This window comes from Apiospora kogelbergensis, assembly GCF_038363985.1.
Source record: "Apiospora kogelbergensis strain CBS 113332 chromosome Unknown utg000005l_segment0_segment0, whole genome shotgun sequence".
Taxonomy (NCBI): domain Eukaryota; kingdom Fungi; phylum Ascomycota; class Sordariomycetes; order Amphisphaeriales; family Apiosporaceae; genus Apiospora; species Apiospora kogelbergensis.
Window position 1 is genome coordinate 2,280,269 of NW_027117422.1, and position 18,895 is coordinate 2,299,163.

The window sequence follows — 18,895 nt, forward strand, 5'->3', positions numbered from 1 at the left end:
CACCACCCCCGCCCCCACAGTCATGGCTGGCCGGCGGAGATTGAGGGCTGCTTCGACCTCGACTGTTGCGACTGTCGACGAAGATGCTTTGCGCTTTCAAAATGAATCTTCGGTTTTGAGGCCTGCTTACCCTCCAGACGAGAGTCAGAGTGAGAACTGGCCATGTTTTCTTCTCGAAGACGCCACCGTCTACAACAGTCGGGGCGAGATCGCCAACCTTCTCCATGCCGACTCCGAGGGCCCATTCGTCATCCGTGGTCGCTTGAATATCGAGCCAGATCAAGTCGTCTACTGTAAGCCTGCCTCAATGTTTATTCCGAGAATCGAAGCTCACAATGCCATGCAATCACAGTGCAGAGAGGTCATGCCAAAGACAAAGACGCCTGGATAGAAATCCCGATATCGAAGACCTACTCCATTGGTGTCAAGGATGATAGCATTCCTGTCATATGGGCCATGGGGAAGTCAGGCTGGTTTGAGATTGCCCACTCGGACAAATACGCATCCATGGCAAGGACCATGTTTGAGGCTGTCACCCTTCATTTCGACATCCTATTCCAGTACGAGGCAGAGAGGGATAGGCTGAAGGAAGAGGAGCAAAGCAAGCCCAGGCAGCAAAGACGAAAAACACCAGAGCTCAAGGACATCGTACTTGACGTCAACAATACTCTCTTTTCCTATGCCGTGGCTGTTGGTGACGGTGTCACCTATGAAGAAGTTGTACAACGGTGCAAGACCCATGCTCTGTTCCTTCTGTGCGAGTTTCCCAAGCATACTCAGTTTTACAAGTGGCTCAGTGGTGAGGCACCAAAGGCACTGCAGGCATTGAATAACAAGCTCAAGCTAGCGGCAGCTGCTCCAAAAGAGCCGGTTGGACGTGCTACCCGGCAGAGGACTACAGATTCGGAATCGGTCGAGGTTAGAAGCAAGGGGAAAGGGAAGTCTGTGAAGAGACATGCCGCACCCAGGAGTCTTCGCAGCAGCCAACAAGTTGAATCATCTGTAGTTGATTTGACCAATGACGACCCAAAACCTTCTAAAACAAGATCGAACAAGGGCAACCGAAGATCAACGGCCTCTGAGGCACCTGCCGATATAGAGATGCACGACTTTGCCCCCGCACAATCTGAGATGGCTTTGCGACCGCGCACCCCTGCTGCTCAGACCTCGCAATTGGACCCCGGCTTGCCAACTTTACTCGATGTTCTTAACGAAGAACGAGCCACTATTTTGGGAGACTTGAGCCATGGTAAAGGAAAGAAGCACCCCGACGATATGACGCCTGGGAGCTGGCAGACCAAAGTCTATATGGCTTGCAGAGTACCAAATTACAAAGCCAAAGAAGAAATACTGATATATTACGCAAAGGACCTGGCACGTCGTCTGGGGCCGGAATGGCATAACAGTGAGCTGTATATATGGGTCAAAGACAAGGCCGCAGCAAAGCCTCCTGTCCTGCAGTATATTACGGAGACGGATGTACGGGCCCTTACCAAACGCCAGAAAGCACCCGAAAAAGCGAGGCCAAATCGATCAGCCCCAAATGTGGGGGAAACCAGTGGAAAGGTGCCTATTAGGAGCGGCCGTCCAAGTGGAAAGGCTGCAGGTTTACGTCCATCCTTAGGAGGTAAGAAGCGCCCAAGAGGCATGGACAGCGATGACGAGATGGAAATCGATGATGGATTGCCTATGAAGAAAACGGCCAGGACATCTGAGTTCTTAACCGACCCGGAAAACCACGAACTGGACGACTCGGAGGCATCCGATGACGAAAACCTCGAAGGTAGCGGTCCGAAGGCACTTACACGCATTGCTATCCATGCGGAGAGGATACCTTCAATGAAAGCACAGGGACCAAATCAGACCTGGACTTGCCAAGAGCCCGATTGTGAGTATTTGGTCCGTAGCGCCGATGAAGCAGAGGGCCAGGATCTCATCCGAAAACATTTTGAGGCGCATGAGAAGGAGGCAAGTGACGAGGCCAAGGAGCGCGAACTGAGCAAAATCAATCTCGCCGTGCAAGAGGGCCAACGAGGCCACATGCCTATAAAGTATGCTTATTTCCCACCCTTCCTTATTCAAGTTCACTTTCCCCGCCTTCTTGATCGAGATCCAGGACCAGTAGCTGTGAAAGCAAGCCTGGGGCTATCAGTATAATCCCCTATGGCGAGGCAACCCTGACTTTTTGCTTCTCCCGCTTCATTTTCATATTGGACTGGCTTGACTGGCAGCACCATCTCTAGCGTATTGTTTGTTTTATTCGTCTAATGCGTTATCCTGACGCGTCGACCCTCTTACGTTCATTTGACTGACAACAATTTTCTAGCCATCTTCTTGATAAGATCAGGAGGACAAGCGAGCAGAAGAACCAAACTAAGATCGGCGATCGCGTCGTTCCGCAGCCCATCAAGCGTTCTTTACTTGTCTAACCTTCTTTCATTGTTATTCGGCCTTGTTTGCTTCACCGAAGCAAGCAAGCCCTCAGTTAGATTTCGTCACTTTTCGTCTACCGTTTTCGTCGTCTCACGTCCTTATGCGCATTATACCTCTTTATTACGAACCCGGCGTTTGGCCACATGAACAGACAGCAGCAGGCGGAAACTTGGAGTTTACTGGCGTTGGGTATTTATAGACGAGCAAGGGTGGACCATACGAGTGCCGTGGACCCGGATTTGTTTGACCTTTGCTTCTTCGGTTTGCACTTTTGCCTCGAGAGCGCGCCTGGCAGCGTGTGGCCATAAGTCGGGGCCTTGACACGAGCAAGGGCAGGGGGCCTATCGAAAGCGCATCTGGTACAGCTTTTGAGGCGTATTCAGGATTTTAGGGAGATGACATTTCCGTTGAGACGGATCCTCCGAGGTCTGTTGTTGTGCGAGGCTAATTTTCATGATAGTCCACGCCCATCTGAGTCGGACGAATTAATCAGTTTGATGGGTGTGGTGCTGCACAGATAAATGATGAAACCTGCAATAGCTCTCGGGCTGTATTGTCTCTCGGATGTATGCATGGTGTAGCAAGTCTTTGCAAGGTCACCAAACCGTGAAAGATGCCTGAAGGGGCGATGTTTTCGGTAGGACATCGGTGACCAGTTTTCTGGTCTCATGAGTAATAGTGTCCACTGGCAATTACTTTCTCTATTTTTAGCGCTTGCTGTATGTAATGCAATGATCTCGAGGCTGTCCCTGCGAGACGAGAACAGCTTCCACGCCGGATTACCAGCCTGCTCGAATCTTCTCGTTTCATACGGAAAGAGACCTGTCTACCACCACAGCCTGTCTCCTTGAGCAGCGTTACATGATGTTTCCATAGGCCAGTACACTAATTCGTATCGGGTCTCTTTTCCCCACCACCAACGCCTTCGCCTAAAGATTCTTCTTGGTCTGTCTTCGCTTTGCACGGAAAACCGAGTGCAGGATGGTCATAGTTCTCGCGCACAACAAATCCCCTGCGGTACACTCATTGACCAGAACCTGGCAAATGGATCTCTATGATCGGGGGTCTCTGATCTGGGCTTGATAGAGCTCATCGTCCGGGTCGAAGATGATGATATCCGTCCAGCCATGCTATCTTCTGGCGGCGAGATAGGCTACAGCATGTTCCCACATCTTGCGATTATCGGCAGGAACTTGCTCATTGCCAAGGGTCTTGATACCTTCGTTGAGTGCGACGAAGAAGGTGTCGGCAATCTTAAGGTCCTTGTGAAGGTCCGTAGCATACGGTACAAACTTCGTGGGAAATTCCGCCCGCTTGCTAGCCTTCAACTCGGGCGAGTCCGAAGGCTTAATGTCGTCCAACAGGGTCTTGATGGCAATACCCAAAGCGACGTCCGTATCCATCAAGAAGGGGAGTCTAGTTGCCACGTCTCACGTTAGCATTCTCGTATTGTTCGCTGAAGGTCGCGTGTAGGTTCCTTACCTGTGGCCAATGCTCAAATAATCATCCCTTTCCTTCTTTCCCTGGCCGTGGAGGAGCAGTGATGTGACAATAGCCTCCACAAGATTACGGTTCGCTTCCCGAATGGATGAACTCAACGAGCGGAAATGCAAGAAGTTCTTGCTCAGAGGTCCGGTGTAACCATTCGCTTCGTGGTGCAGCTTCAACAGAATAGTGCAACGGCTAATCAGAAGTAAACTGTCCTTGTCTTGATCAGAGCCGTTCATCGGCAACCCGTTCAGTTCCGTATGCTGGTTACCAGTGTGCAGCAGATCGAGGCGGATAAGTTCATAAGCAAGAAGAACTGCATCTGCCAACCTATCTTCTGGGTTCTGGGCAGCTACCGAGGCTATGGCGTCAAGTGACTTGGCTAAGGCCTCTCCCCACACAGTGAGTTGATGGTTGTCATTGACATACCCTCGTAGGTGAAGGAAGCGCCAGATGACGATAGATGCAACCATGTCATCAGAGTCTATGCCCTTTACCTTCCCCTTGCTGATTGTTGCCTTGGCGAACTCGGCGTTCTTCAGTGCAGAGACCTCAAAGAGAATGGAACCGTGCTTGGCATTAGGGAAATGTTGCTTGACAATATCCTCCTTGACCGACCACGTGTTAGCCTGCTCAATCGCCTTGTTACCCCCGCTGCGGTAGTCGATAGCATGAGAGTATTTATCATCGAACCAGGCTTTGACGCTAACTGGTTTGAACTGTATACCACGATTCAGGCGGGGCATGATGAGGCCAAGAGTTTGCTCTCTCAATGGCATCAACTGGTTCGTCACCAGCTTCTGGTACTCGGGGGAGGGGACGCCATCCAATGTGGGCGCAATGATGATTTGACCGTGGGTGATCCAGCTGGGAACGGTAGCACCAATGAGGCCAGTGTTAAGGTAATGAAACAGCTCTGCGGGTAACTGGTATCCGAGATATTCGTAGTTGTCTTCTGTCAATGTTTCGTAATTGTGAACTTTGGGCTCACCAGTCTCGGTAATGTAGATGAAGTGATCGATCGTCATACGAGCCTTATGGTACTTCTTCAGCCAGTGAGGGTCCTTTTTCTGGAGAATGTCACCAAAGGAAGCGCATGCAGTCGCAATGAGCTTGTCCGATGTTCGTAGCATATTGACTGCGTCTACGATAGACGGCTGGCGCGAGATGATGCTAGTGTCCTCTAGAGGAGGGAACATGGGCAAGAAAGAAGTCCCTCCCATCAGGAAAGCATCGACGAACATGGGCTCGGTGACGTTCAGGATCTTGATAATGCTCTTCTTGGACAGGGCTGTGAACTTTCCGGCTTCCCAATCTATGGAGCGAATGACAAAGTCTTTGATTGGGTACAGCAGAAGCTCCTGAGGCCCCATTATGCCGGAGCATTGCTCAGAGTCAATCATGTCGAAGTAGGTGAGCTGTAGAGGTAAGCGACCGGATTTGCACGGGTTCGGGAAACTTCACCCGTTACTCACCTGGGCGCATGCGTTGAATGGGGGCACTAGGAAATGCAACTGGCGCTTCTTCAGTATGCTCTGAAGCAGAGGGAACAGGTTTTGGATGGGATAGGCGCCTCGACTCGGCCCAAAGGCAGCGACGGCCGAGTTTGCCTCGCCATTGAAGTAGAGCTCCCACGCCCCCTTTGTTTTGTTGTTGGCCTTCTTGCCTCTCTGCACTGAGACCTCATTTTGTCCTTCGACAGCCTGGCCATTGAAGATGAAGAAGGGGATTGTCTTGTTGGTGGCCCAGCTATCCAGATCAAACTCGATGTGGCTCTCGATACCGACCAGGCCCCCGAGGGCGGGGAGCAGTGGCTCGTGGAAAGGGGCATTGTCGAGGAAAAGCTGAAGATAATATGCCGCATCGATCGCGATGGCATTGTCCTTGAGCTGGGATATGTCGGCAGATCTACAACGAACCGTAAGGTTAGACAAGGGCGAAACGATTAGAGAACGGGGCTTGACCTACTGGGCTTGCTCATTGATCCATACATCGTCGTATAGGACCGAGACTAGGAATCACGACAGTCAGTCCGGGCAAGAGTGCATCCATCTACCAGTTTGCGACTGCTCGAATGCTGCCCTCCCGCGCAATAGAATGCACGGTAAAAGACGCGAGCCCGGGAGGTGTCACAACCCATATCGCCACTTGGCCAGCTACGGGAAGCTTCCACCTCATCGGTATCGCGCACGGTGTTGATATAAGCAGGAATTTGCGGCAGCGACCTTGTTCTGCAAGACCAAATGTGGTTTGCGCCGCAAGAAGGGGCTCTTGGTGGTGACAGGGAGGTGACAAGCGACAGTTTTGTTGCAGCCCAGTTGCGCTGGAGAAACCTGCTTACCGGGAGGCATTTTGGCGGCCATTTTGGCAGCTCAACAGCTGTGCCAAGTGAGTGCTGGGCAACAAGGTGGGTATTCGCGAAGGATGCTGTCGTTGTTGTTGTTGTCGCCGGGTTTGTTGCTCCAAAGCGCTTCCGGGTCGAGGCTGAAGCTCAGACTGGAGATGGGACGTTGGGTGGGAGCGGGGGTGGGAGAGGAAAAGGGCGGGACAATAAACAACGGAGCTGTGCAGGCCTAGAAACAAAACAATAGCCAAGCCGAGTCGAGTCGTCTTGTTGTTTGGGAAAAGAGCGGGATGGAGAAAGGAAGGGGAAAATGCAGCTTCAAAGCTGGGTGTGTAATGGGAAACTGCCAGCGGTTGTCTTGTTGCCTCCCTCACACGACTCTCACAAGTAGCAGCTTAACAGCTTAACCCAAGCTGACTTAACAACGGGATCGCATGGGGGTGGACGGGGCTCTAGATGATGGACATGGACCCTTTCAAGAGGCTCCAAAAAAGAAGCCGGCGGGTATCGTTAGTAGCTGTGCGGAATGTGCCATGCTTAGCTGTTGGCCCAAGGCCTTGGTGGCTGACCCCTGTTCAAGTAAGGTACCCAGGCTGCCAGGCTGCCAGGCTGCCAGGCTGCCAGACTCCCAGGTGGCAGACCTGGCGCGGCACGCCAAGTGCAGTGCGTGCGTCATCTGTACGATAATAGAGCTCATCTGCCTAGGAGCTGCCATCGGCACTTCCGTAGCATGTAGCTAGGTCATGCTGGCTATGTCTCTCCGTATCGCCTGAGGCTGGTTCCAAGAGCAATACGTAACCTTGTTGGGGTCGGTGATCAATACAAAACCCCATCCTTATCACTCACTATCGCCACAAATAAGGAAATAAGGTCGGCGGTGGGGGGATCTTGTCTCAGGCGATATTTGGCTCCTTGCAGCCGACCTTCAGTACAGTCAAGCTGGTTCGAGCACCCGATTACAATATGCCTACTGCTACGACACCGGTCATCCCCATCATCGACATCTCAGCTGCAGGGGCTGGCGAGCTCGACGTGGCCAAGGCCCTCGTGGATGCTGCCGCCGAGCATGGTTTCGTCTACATCAAAAACACGGGAAAGGATATAACAGCACAGCAGATCAGCAATGCCTTTGAATTGGTGAGCAGCTAGCCCACTTACTCTCATATCGCAACCCCTCGCCAAAGCTAAGATTATCTGACGTGCTTGTCTATACTTAGTCCCGCGCCCTGTTTGCCTCCCCGCTAGAGGAGAAACAGAAGTGCACCATCCAGAAGAACAACCAGGGCTGGTCGGGCATGCACAGCGAGACGCTGGACCCGTCGTCACAACGCGTGGGCGACTACAAGGAAGCCTTCAACTTCGGACCCTTCACCGCGGCGCATGCGGCACAGCAGCCCCTGCCCGACACCCTGGACGCCTCGCAGGTGGCCGAGATCGCGCGGTTCTGCGGCGCCTGCCACGCGCTGTGTGAGCGGCTTTTGCACCTGTTCGGCCTGGGACTCGGCGTGACGCCCGCCGACTTCTTCGCGGCCTCGCACAGCCCCAGCCGACCCTCGGGCTCCATCCTGCGCTTCCTGTACTACCCCGCCCCCGCGGCGGTGTCGTCGCCGGTAGAAAAGGACGAGGTCCGCGCTGGCGCCCATTCCGACTACGGCTCCGTAACCCTGCTCTTCCGCCTGCGGGGCCAGGCGGGCCTGGAGATCCAGACGCGTGCGGGCACCTGGGAGCCCGTCCCCGTGTGCCCGCCCGGCACGGAGGACGACCCCTCGCCGCCCATCCTCGTTAACATCGGCGACCTACTCTCGTACTGGACCAACGGGCTGCTGCGGAGCACCGTGCACCGCGTCACCTTTGAGGGCGACGGGAGTGGCGGGAAGAAGGTGGCAGGCGAGTCCAACAGCGAGGTCCGATTGAGCATTGTCTATTTCTGCCACCCGGCCAATGACACGAAGTTGACTGCCGTGCCGAGTGAGAGGGTGAAAGAGTTCAAGGGCGACCTGGCCGAGGCAAACGGTGGGAACCCATATGCGGAGCGAAAAGTCTTGACCGCCGACGAGCATCTGAAGATGAGATTGCAGGCTTCCTATTCGCATCTGTACGAAAATGACGAGAAGACAACGTAAGCCCAGCATCCAACAAGGAGGCGAAAGGAAAGATAAATAAACCAAAATGAGATTTACTTCGCCTCCTGATCCTCATGCAGTACAGCTATATTGCTAACGGGTATCTATCTATCCAATGCGAATAAAATCAGGGCAATGCGATACAATTCTCCTATCCCTTTACTCCTGACCAATGCCCCGAGAAATGCTCATGAGCGCCTGTCATATAATTCCCGTGTATCGTTGTCTCCAAGGATCAAAGCCCTTTTGTATCGACCCTGTTTCGATGTGGGCAAAATCCTCCAATATTCTCCAGTCGTAGACCGCCACCCATTCACGTTGGCCATCTCTTTTCTTGAGACCAGCCTCCTCAATGCGCATGAGAAACTCGCGCGTTGCTTTGGGGCGTCGGGTCTCTACCAAGCATATCTTTCGTTTCCGGACAATCTTGACACTTCTTTGTGTTTGCCCTGGCGTATCTACGGAGACCCGTGGTGGGCTCGAAAAGGATGGCCCTGAACTTGATGGTCTACGCTTCCACGCCTCAGGATCCACCTCGAAACTGACGATACCATGGTTCTTGAGAAGATCATCCGTGACCCAGGCATAGCTGCTAATACACGGAGCGAGTAGGATAGATGAGTTTGTGAATGCGCAACTGGCCCCTTTATAGATACACTTCACTTGTGCCGCCGATTCAATGGTTGGGGTCGCTGGCTTTTCTGGTTGGCCTTGACGAGGTGTGGACACACACAACGGCGGCGAGGATGGCAGTTCATTTGCTGTGGTGAATGAGCCGGCTGCGGATGAGACGATACCATTCTCGCCCATTGGCGATGATGGCACAGTCTGACGTTGGGTCTGAACGAACATAGAGGAGCCATTCTGGAGGGAGGAACATTGATTTCCGGGAGAGTTATTCCCATCGATGCTAGCTAGTGGCCGTCTGGGTGGTATTGTAGGAAGCAAGTCCTCAGCACCATTACCAACGGAGCCTCGTTGTCTTTTAGAAATGGTGCCAGATGTCTCCGCTGCTCGTTTACTCGGTTTCGTCCTGGCATCAGGAATCATCGTGTCAGATGTACCAGCAACCGATTTTCGCGCATTAGCACCTGATGGCCTGGGCTGTGTGTCTAAGCCGACGGGTGCCTTGCTGCTTGCATCCGTAGATCCTACTCGCGAACTCACATCAAGGGCAGCTCCCACGCCACCGGTTTTAAGCTGGCCATCTCGAGTTGAGCTGGTATAAGATGGACTTGGCGAGGTAGGGGGTCGATACATCTGAGAAGATGCTGTCCTGGCTCGGCTTATCGGCGGCTCGCCCCCGCGGGTCGGCTTTCTCCAGGGCAGATATCCAGTGCCTCATTTCTTGGCTATCTTCTGGTTCGGGTGCCTCAATTGCGCTGTGGGCTGCCTGCTGAAGTTCTGTGAAGCTGATCGTATCAAGATACGATCTGTCAAAGTGGATCTTGCTGACATATGGAAACCGCATGCTCCAAGACCGGGAATTCGGCTCTTTATCGAATGAGAAGCACCTCATGTCGAATACGGGCGGGTTTAAAAAAACTTCTGTCGGTTTTGTCGTGCTCCCTGTGCCTCTGAAGTCTAAGGTGAAGAATTCGTTATCATCGAATGGGACCGCCCGAGGCTCACAGTGCGTTCTCAACGTCCGGAGAAGGGTTTCAGGTAGCTCCACGATGTTTGTAACAACGAATGCAGGCTTCTCGGTCCCATCTCGAGCGCATTCTCTGTTTTCCAGGCACCCAATAAAGAAGTGCGTCCACTTCAGTTTAGCAATATTGTAAGACTTCGCTTTGACCGAGTCATACGAAGCCCCAACAACTGCAAAATCTCCAACATCGCCCCAACCCTGCACATACTCCTTTTTCAATTTCACGACGCAAGAGCCGAACCGGCTCTGGCGAATGCGAAAGTCGAAGTACGGCTCATCAGGTTTCAGGACGACGCCTTCGCCTTTCGCTACAATGCATCTCGCAAAAACCTCTCGTAATGTAGATGCTGCCGAATGCCGTGAAAAGGAGATAATATGCCGCTGAACAATCTCTGCATGCCCCTTTCTGCAAGTAATGAGCTTTTCAAGATGCTTCATTCGTTCGGAATGTTTTATTCCCAGCATCGACTGAGTGTCCAACATAAGGATGTCATAATAAATGATCATCAAATGCTCGTAATCGTGTCGTCTGATGCACATTAGCTCTAACGAATATATATGAAAGAACGACGTGCTTACTGGGAGTCATTATTGCTTCCAATAAAGGAACCAGAACGGGAAACATGTTTGCGAATCTTATGGAATGGAAGAACCTTGTTATCCTGCTTCAGTCAGTACTAAGCAAACCACGACTTCAGAAGCCACGTACCTTGGTACTATATACTACGAGCTCGCCTTCAAGAATGCATCCGGTTTTGAAGGGACAACCCTGCTGCCCTGTCCTTAGGGAGTCTCTGATTGCTCTGCTCATGGTTAGCTGTTGGTTTCGTGTGTAGGGATTCAAGCGAACTAACGGATGCAGCTTTCGACGGTCTTGGGTACTGTCCTTCCCACTCTTGGAGAATATCTGGATTGGTGCGTGTTGATTGCTCAGATCTACGTGAATCTGGCAGTACTCCCCATCGATTTTCTGCTCGCAACTTATTTGTCTCCTCCCAATGATATCTACGCAGTTTTGGATGCTTCTGGCCTTAAGCCATGGCTGTCGGCCAACCTTGATACCAAGTGCAGGCCTTAAGAGACTGGCGACAACTTCTGGGTCGCTGGTAGATGGGCCGACGTGCTGCAAGAAGTCGGTTGCAATTTGCAGATCATCCCTCACTTTCAGGATTCGAGGTAACAGAGCATGGTACGCACGAAGAACGACACGCTCCTCAATAACGATCGGCTGGTAGTTCTTCAAGACCAATCTTGTAAACCACTTGGCATCCCGGGAGCTGATGCGAGTGAATAATCGCCCCAAGACGTGGTTGACTGATAGTGGGGGTTGGTTCGTTTTAGAGGCTTTAATGGTTTCGGAGCTGAACCTGCAAGCAGCCGCGACCCTTGTAAGCACCTCGTCGATATCCTCTACAGTGACCTCGCGCTCAGGGTGTGTAGGATTTGGCTGTGAGTATATTTTTAGTACTTGCATACCACAGCAGAATACGCCATCACCAGGGCTCATGGTGGTTACGAAACTTACCGTGCGGCTCAGGATGCTCTCGACACAATCGCCCAGATCAACACCTTGCCCTGGCGTCTTGTATCTTCGCAATTCCTTCACTCGTGAACTGCCCAGTATCAGAGCCTGGCCAATGATACTTTCCAGGCGTGGTGCTTGAATTCCGTAAACCCGATCAGTCCTGCGTTCCGGCAAGAGTGTGGATATGACGGCGCATCCGTTGACAGTTGGCGCATCCAGACGGACACGGTGCTCGTCGAACCAGCGCTCAATAATCGTGTGGCTTGACGTCTTTTCTGTGTTGGTCGGGTGTGCTTCTTCTTCCAGCTGCTGTAGAAGGTCGCAGACAAATCTGTAGGGAAAGGGCATTGTTTATACGGTTATCGCCGATCATGGAGCGCGAATGAAATGTAGCCGTGATCAAGAAAAAGCAAAGAGAGCGACTAGGGAAGCAAATACCAATGCATCGCATGTGAGAAGTAGTTCTTCTGCGGGGCCATGCAATGTGTTAGAAAAAGAAATGATTGCGCTCACGATAATGCCCAGCAAATCTCTTTGTCCATGTGAGATGTCAAAGACATGCATTCACACGCAGCAACATCTCGTGTAAGTTGGTGTCCAGATCATCTGAGACGCGTTTTACTGACCAGCCCCGCGTTAAGTGCTTGGCTAGCAGCGACATCAGCGTCAGCGTGGGGCTCTAAAGTAGCACATGTGGTGGTGTGGTGCAGTAGACAAACTCCAAACTCCAAACTCCAGGCCAGCCCGAAGCCAATTGATGGACACAATCCCAGCCTGACAATCACCACAGCTGGTTGTTACTCTTCGCTTTCAGGCAGCTAGGGTTTTGAGTCTGTAATGTGTAGAACTCTAGCCATCTTCTTGGGTGAGGCGGTCGAGACGGCAGCCGGCCCCGACCACGGCAAAGGTAGCATCCACGTCTTGGTCCAAAACCCGACCAGCCAAGACCGGACCTGTGGCGTTCTGCTTGATGTAGTTGTTGGCAAGGGAATGCGAGGATGACTCGGCAATGGTGGCAAGAAGAACAGCGTGGGAAGCTGTAGCACCCGCGTAGCTGATGCAGTATGCCGCAGCTCCTGCCATGAGCTTGGGGTACCGCTGAACAAGGCCATGAATAAGACAAGGAAAGTAGTATAGAAACCGAGGCGCCGCGCCGTGACTGCCGCTGATGGGATAGACGCATTGCATGTCGGTATAGGTAGTAAAAGGAGTATACATGGCTGATCGCCTTGGGAGACTGTGGTTTTGTGTAGGCGTGAATATTATGTCAGTCTTTTCGCTCGCGGTTGCGTTTTGGCTTTTGATGGTAGCGTTTCAGGACCAACACCATGATCACCACTGCAATAGATCCAGCTACGCCCCCAACAATGGCCCCGATCAGAGGTCCTGTTCCAAGGTGACCCGAGGGTGGTGATCCGGGGCTAACAACGTAATCCGTTTCGATTGTATGAGAACTGGAGATAATGGTATGGCTGGCTGGGTCGGATCGAATTCATGGTGGCTTTACTGGGAACTGAAACGGGGAGGGTCATCTGTAGCAGCGGAGTGTTGCCCACTCATATTTAATAGTGACAGTTCAACAAGACTCGAGGCTTTTGTAGATTCCATGTTGCATGCCAGCTAGTTACATGCTCATGCAAGCGCTCTAGGCCGTAACTGAACCTGTTTCCCCCTCTAGAAGCCATATTCCGTTTATCATTTTGGCGGAGAGGAAGGCGCGTATTTACTATAATGCAGCGGTGATACGGAGAAGTTCTCGCAATGATAATGTGGTCGTTCGTATGCCAATGCAACTAGGCATGAGTTTGTGTGCGGGGTATCTTTCGTTACCTTTGCGGTAATGTAGCGGCAACATGGCTGGTGATAAATCCAGGGGTTTCCTATGCCTCGCTGATCTCTCGCCTGACGGATAGAGCCCCTCAAACATGCGTGGATAACCCTTTGGGCCACACGGTTTGCTACCTGGTTGTGATGGCTGCTTGCCTGCTTAAAAGCAGATAAATGATGATAGTCCCTTGCGTTGTCATCATTTCCCGGCGTCGACGTCTCTTTCGTATCACGTCGGAGCTGGAAGCACCACCCCATCACTTACAAGATAAGCGTCTCCCAGGCTTTCGGTAGACCCCAATTCGGTTAAGAGAATCGGGGGTATAGATATCCAAGACATAATTCTTGGGCGCAGTAATGCATAAGCGTACGCCCTGGCTAAGTTCACCGCCATGGCAGGCGACAAAACATTGCCTCCGTTAAGGCGGGCATTGCCCGTAGCGGCGAGACGATAGCCGCGATGTTCGCCCCGAACACAAATCAGAGGCACGAGAGGTCACTGGGATCGAGTAGATGTACATCATGACTTTATAAAATCGATGCTCGAGCCCCAATATGGAATCATCGACCAACAATGCAAGCAAGATATATAGAAGGGGAAAAGCGCACCTTAATCCAGATTATGCCACCAGGCGACGTTGAAATCACTTCAGTCCGATCTGGAGGTAATTTGTCTTGTTGCTGTCTCAACGCAGTCGTTCTAGTGCTACTGAAACCGGTGTAAATACGGAAAACGTGGGTTGTTAGTTTGCTTTACGACAGACGCGGCGCTGTGAAAATATATCTTAGCCTGCCCATGATAGGCGGGATGCATACTAACCACCACCAGACTAGTTGCACCGGCTGTGGCAGTGAGAAGAGGAGAAAGGTGTGATAGGTATACTAGATATCCGCTCTCAAAGCTAAGGAAAAATATCCCGGGGATCACGTTATGTATCTGCAGCCTCGCCCAGCTGAAGATTCGATGGGATCTGGCTCGAGTTGAGCGCACGACATTCGCCAACAAATGGGTGAGAACGGTATCGTAGTGGAGCAAAGGCCCACTGCCCATGCTTTTCACGACAGTCAATTGAAAGCCGAAATGATAGACCGCAATGCATAGCCGGTCTGGGCGGCGGTGTGGATATCGCCCAGGTAGCCCAGGTAGTCCGGGCTTGATCAAGCACTTGCAAGTTGGCCAGTCATACTCCGTACTCTGTAGTAGATAGAGTGGCAGCTGAACCCCCACCAAGAGGGTGGTGTGAAGAGATAAACAAACGGTTGCTGCAGCGCCGACGGAGACATACGTATGGATCGGCTACCTTATCGTCGTTCGAGTACAAGTAGTTGAAACAGCATTGTGTCTTGCTCTTCCCAGAGCAGCTTCGATGTCTTGTACTGGCCTACCGGTTTTGCACATGTGCAGCGAACTGAGTTCTGTGTCTCACCTAGCGACGTCGATGAGCTCAGACCCAGGCAAAATTTCCGGGCGCATGACGAGCGGTATGCACGATGAATGGATGGGTATCATCGAGCCATCTACCAGTAATTAACTGCAAGTGGTGAATTTATGGATGATTGGCGGAGCAGGGCAAGTCGGCTTGGAAGGAAAAAGGAGCTACAGTTGATCGTAGTGCGTAGTTCAGTCCGTCCCCCACCGAGGAACAGAGGCCCGTAGTTATAGGTAGGTCCTTGTAGTAGTACCTGGTCCGTACGTGTAGTGTGGAGGACTCAGCTAGTCAGCTCTACATACACACATATCAGATCGAGAAACGGTGATCGGTAGTTCAAGAGCAACACTAGGCCGCTGGAACCCATTCTGGCATCTGAGTTACAGATTCAAATGGAAACACACGTACACTTCAACTTCAATCAGCGATGTTTACTTCCAAATGCCGAAAGATGACGAATAGAGCTACAGAGCTGATGGTAAGCCAGACACACTGCTGACAGGGCCGAGGCCAGGGACAAGGCGCAAGAACATGGCGACCCCTGCATGTCTCCCAGCTGTCCCCTGCATAGTTAAAATTGCACCCAACTCCGCAACAGGACCGCCCCGGCAATCTGGGCAACCTAGGCACCTGCGGGAGGTTACATACTGGAAGCACGCGAGTCTGCCACAGGCCGGACTGAGCTGGACTTCTGGACTCGCGGACATGCGAGCCCCTGCAAAGAAGGCGTTGTCTTCGGTGGGACCATGGGATTCGTTTCCATATGGTTGACGGGGAGAGTGAGGAAACAACAAACCAAAGTAAGAAAGACGAAATGAGCTTCCTTAAAGCATTGCGAGGCGCGTCCAACACTCCCCTGGACCTTCTTTCGACCTTTCCCACCTTCTGCCCCATTTTGCCCAGCACGGAAATCACCATCCCTTGACGCATTACCGCTTGGAAAGCCAACTTACATACACGTTCGTTACCGTACAGCTTCTTCTTCCTGGAGAGATGGGATCATCCGTTGGCACTGGAAGCAGCATCCAACTACCAATCTGCTAACTAGAGAGACCATACTGCTTACCGAACACACCATACCAGAACCAGACCATACCACACACATTCCCACCCCTCCCCTCCACCCCTATTCTAATCCTACCTACTCCGTAGACACCAATTAGTTGCCGCCGCCGCCTGCTGAGCAAGTTGGCAGCAAAGCCCCCTTCTTTTCAATTCCAGTACCCTCTCCCCCCTCTCGAGCATTTCGGCGCCTTGACCGCCTCGTTGGGTGACGTTTTGTCTACTTGGCCAGCTAGCTCCAGTAGCCGTTACATGGTCCCTGGGCTTGTCCGTTGTCCGCATTGCCATTGGAAGCTCCCCGTCCAGTCCGTCCCCAGTTACAACCGCCCCCGCTCCACTTTGTCTGCACCCAGCCCAGGCCAAGGGGGGAAAAGTGTTGCGCAATTCGACTTTTTGGACTACCAATTTCCCACAGGATCGCTTGTCCCCGAATATCACCATCTGTCTGGATGGTTGATAATGACTGGTGGCGCTTCCGGTGTTCCTTCGTCCCGAACGCTCCATGACCTCAGTCTATTCTCTGCAAATTTGCTTGATTACTTCCTGTTCTAACACTCTTTTCAAAGACAACAACAAGCTCTTCAATTCTTTTCGAGCTCGTTACGTCAAACGTTCTTCGTCTTCCTTGAGAGCCCGGCACCGACGTGCCCTTGGTGCTCCAACCAGTCCCTCCCGCCGACGCAGACTGCCGGCGTCAAATTCGATCACCAAAAATCGCCGACTAATTGGCGCATATTCTGGTTCCCTTCCTCGGGCCACAATGACCTCGGCCCAACTGCGACAAGCGCAGCTCCTCGATCACGCTGCGTCTCTGGACGCTGTACTTGCGACCCCGGCCCATTCACCCACCATGGACGATAGCACAATACCACGGGGCTCAGCAACCCCAACTTCTGCCACAACAACCACCCCTCATGCTGGCCAGTCTGAATGCTCCCAAGACGACAGGCACTCGGAGTTTGTACTGCAACCATGGTCAAGCTCTAATGTGCCCATGTCGGCTACCAGTGCGACGTTTGATTCGCGACCCAGGAGGTCCAGCTCGGTGAATTCGCGCAACTCCAATCGCCTGTCATTGACACTCCCCATAGCTCCCCCGACGAGCATGCCCTCGAGGCCTACACCCACTTCATCGGTGCCCCCAACTCCGAGCGGAGAGTCTATAACTTCCGGTTTGGCTTCCCCCATGGACTCGGAACAGCTCATTGTTGCCATTGCTGCCCAGGAGCGACGCGTCTTGGAGCTGCGAGAAGAGCTCAACAGAGCCGAGGGTGACCTGAAACAGCTGAAGTGCCAATGGAGGGTGTCAGAAACTTACAAAGTGAGGCCGGCGGTGCAGAGACATGAGCCACTCATATCATTAGCAACAGATGAGGATGACATCCCATCCGCGCGGCGCAGTCTTGATGCCGAACGAAAAAAAGCCATGCTACTCGGGCAAGGCACGCCACGCAATTACAGGCGGAAAGTACTGCGCGGTGGGCACACTCGAACACTGTCTTTGCTTTCTCCCACGAAATCAGAGCATGACATACCCATACATCATGACAGTGATGTTCTGCGATCGCCCGAATCATATTCCTTCTCCAAACCCAGCCCCGTACTTAATAAGCGAGCAACATGGGCACCTCGTCAAGCTCCGCCAATGCAGCCTGGTATGAAGCAGATCGCACAGGACTTCAAGCACGGCCTTTGGACCTTTGTTGAAGATCTGAGGCAGGCAACTGTTGGGGACGAAGGCATATCAGCTACCTCGAATAGAACCAGCGGGTTTGGGCCGAGACTGAACAGATCGGAGTCAGCAGATCAGGATACAATCCGGGCCTCCTCAGCAAATCGGGGTCCTATGCCATTCAGAGACAACTTTGAGCCGTTTGAGGACACGCCTAGCAAGTCAACGACCGGAAGCTTCAACGATCGCACACAAAACCGAGGAACCGCGTCCCGACCAGAGCCGAAACCTAGGAAACACTTTTCTTGGACGCCACTCACCTTTGACGATGTTGGTGACGATGACTGGTCGAACTGGGACTCTCCCAACGTGAAGACCACTCGATGGAGTGGCAGCACGGTTTCCGGAGACATCATCCCATCTCCCCCTGAGAGGAACGACGAGAATGAGGCCACCCTGTAAGATCAACCCGCACCGCCCGCTGGGAACTGGGACACAGGACTCTAACACCCGTGATAGCAGGCGTAAACCCTCCAGGGCTGAGCTGCGATCCCCCTCGCCGCAGACCCAAGCCAAGCTTGGCGAGCTGAGCGAGCTCCCTGGGGCCCTTTTAAACAGTCTCAACCCGAGTAACATTAAAAGATTCTCGTCGGACTTCATCAAGGAATGGGAGAAATCCCTATCACCACCCCCGGAGACCACGACGTTCGAGGCCAGCTTTCAACAGCGCATCCACGAACAGGCCTCTTCGTGAGGTTCTTACATGGATGCCTCGCCGATCCCTTCCCCCAAGTCTTGTGATATCGGCTTGGTTGTTGTGACAGCTGTGGCTACCTGCCACTCATGCTTCTACCACGATTAGCAAAAGAAACGTCTCTACACAATGACGCATACACCGCCTCAGACGCCTTACTAATTGTTGGAATAAAAACGGCAGGGCTCTAGGGTAGAGTCCACAGTAGACGAAAGCTATTGGGGCTTTTGGCAGCTGTTCTGGATATAAGATCTGGATATGGCGTCTGGGGTGGAAACAGGGTACTATAATGATAATGAAGCCCATGATAGATAGATGATAATGTAGAACGAAATAATAGTCATTATATTCTGTCAGATTATTGCTACTATATGCCTTCACTTCCACTTGACGTTTTGGGTGGACGTAGCTGTGCCTTGATTTGTTGCAGTGAATATTACAAACAGGCACCATGACAACAATTGTGTAGTCTTAGTTTGGGCGGGGTACGTTGATCGATTCAATCTCGAGGCTGCTGATTTGAATTGCATGCGAATAGACAACTAGGAAAGATTCCGGTCATGTTGACGACATGTTAATGGATACC

The 18,895-nt window shown here is 52.3% G+C and overlaps 6 protein-coding genes across 6 annotated transcripts; 3 read left to right on the top strand and 3 right to left on the bottom strand.

The window, feature by feature from the left end:
- Positions 1-22: 22 nt before the first annotated feature.
- Positions 23-2,429, top strand: PG998_007344 (defective in methylation-7 protein; the record flags this gene model as incomplete). Its single annotated transcript, XM_066874160.1, has 3 exons — positions 23-293; positions 353-2,051; positions 2,327-2,429. 3 exons carry the CDS (start codon positions 23-25, stop codon positions 2,427-2,429), a joined length of 2,073 nt encoding a protein of 690 aa, XP_066730105.1.
- A 1,134-nt stretch (positions 2,430-3,563) lies between these two features.
- PG998_007345 (uncharacterized protein) lies at positions 3,564-6,284 on the bottom strand (the record flags this gene model as incomplete). Its single annotated transcript, XM_066874161.1, has 5 exons — positions 3,564-3,849; positions 3,916-5,339; positions 5,397-5,829; positions 5,890-5,932; positions 6,263-6,284. The coding sequence occupies 5 exons, from the start codon at positions 6,282-6,284 to the stop codon at positions 3,564-3,566; spliced, it is 2,208 nt and encodes a 735-aa protein (XP_066730106.1).
- Positions 6,285-7,228: 944 nt separating this feature from the next.
- Positions 7,229-8,388, top strand: PG998_007346 (2OG-Fe(II)oxygenase superfamily protein; the record flags this gene model as incomplete). Its single annotated transcript, XM_066874162.1, has 2 exons — positions 7,229-7,402; positions 7,483-8,388. 2 exons carry the CDS (start codon positions 7,229-7,231, stop codon positions 8,386-8,388), a joined length of 1,080 nt encoding a protein of 359 aa, XP_066730107.1.
- A 201-nt stretch (positions 8,389-8,589) lies between these two features.
- Positions 8,590-11,912, bottom strand: PG998_007347 (uncharacterized protein; the record flags this gene model as incomplete). The annotated part of the gene is made up of 5 exons (XM_066874163.1): positions 8,590-9,588; positions 9,647-10,568; positions 10,619-10,701; positions 10,749-11,486; positions 11,565-11,912. 5 exons carry the CDS (start codon positions 11,910-11,912, stop codon positions 8,590-8,592), a joined length of 3,090 nt encoding a protein of 1,029 aa, XP_066730108.1.
- Positions 11,913-12,413: 501 nt separating this feature from the next.
- PG998_007348 (uncharacterized protein) lies at positions 12,414-12,752 on the bottom strand (the record flags this gene model as incomplete). Its single annotated transcript, XM_066874164.1, has 1 exon — positions 12,414-12,752. One exon carries the CDS (start codon positions 12,750-12,752, stop codon positions 12,414-12,416), a length of 339 nt encoding a protein of 112 aa, XP_066730109.1.
- A 3,891-nt stretch (positions 12,753-16,643) lies between these two features.
- Positions 16,644-18,309, top strand: PG998_007349 (uncharacterized protein; the record flags this gene model as incomplete). The annotated part of the gene is made up of 2 exons (XM_066874165.1): positions 16,644-18,013; positions 18,075-18,309. 2 exons carry the CDS (start codon positions 16,644-16,646, stop codon positions 18,307-18,309), a joined length of 1,605 nt encoding a protein of 534 aa, XP_066730110.1.
- Positions 18,310-18,895: the final 586 nt, after the last annotated feature.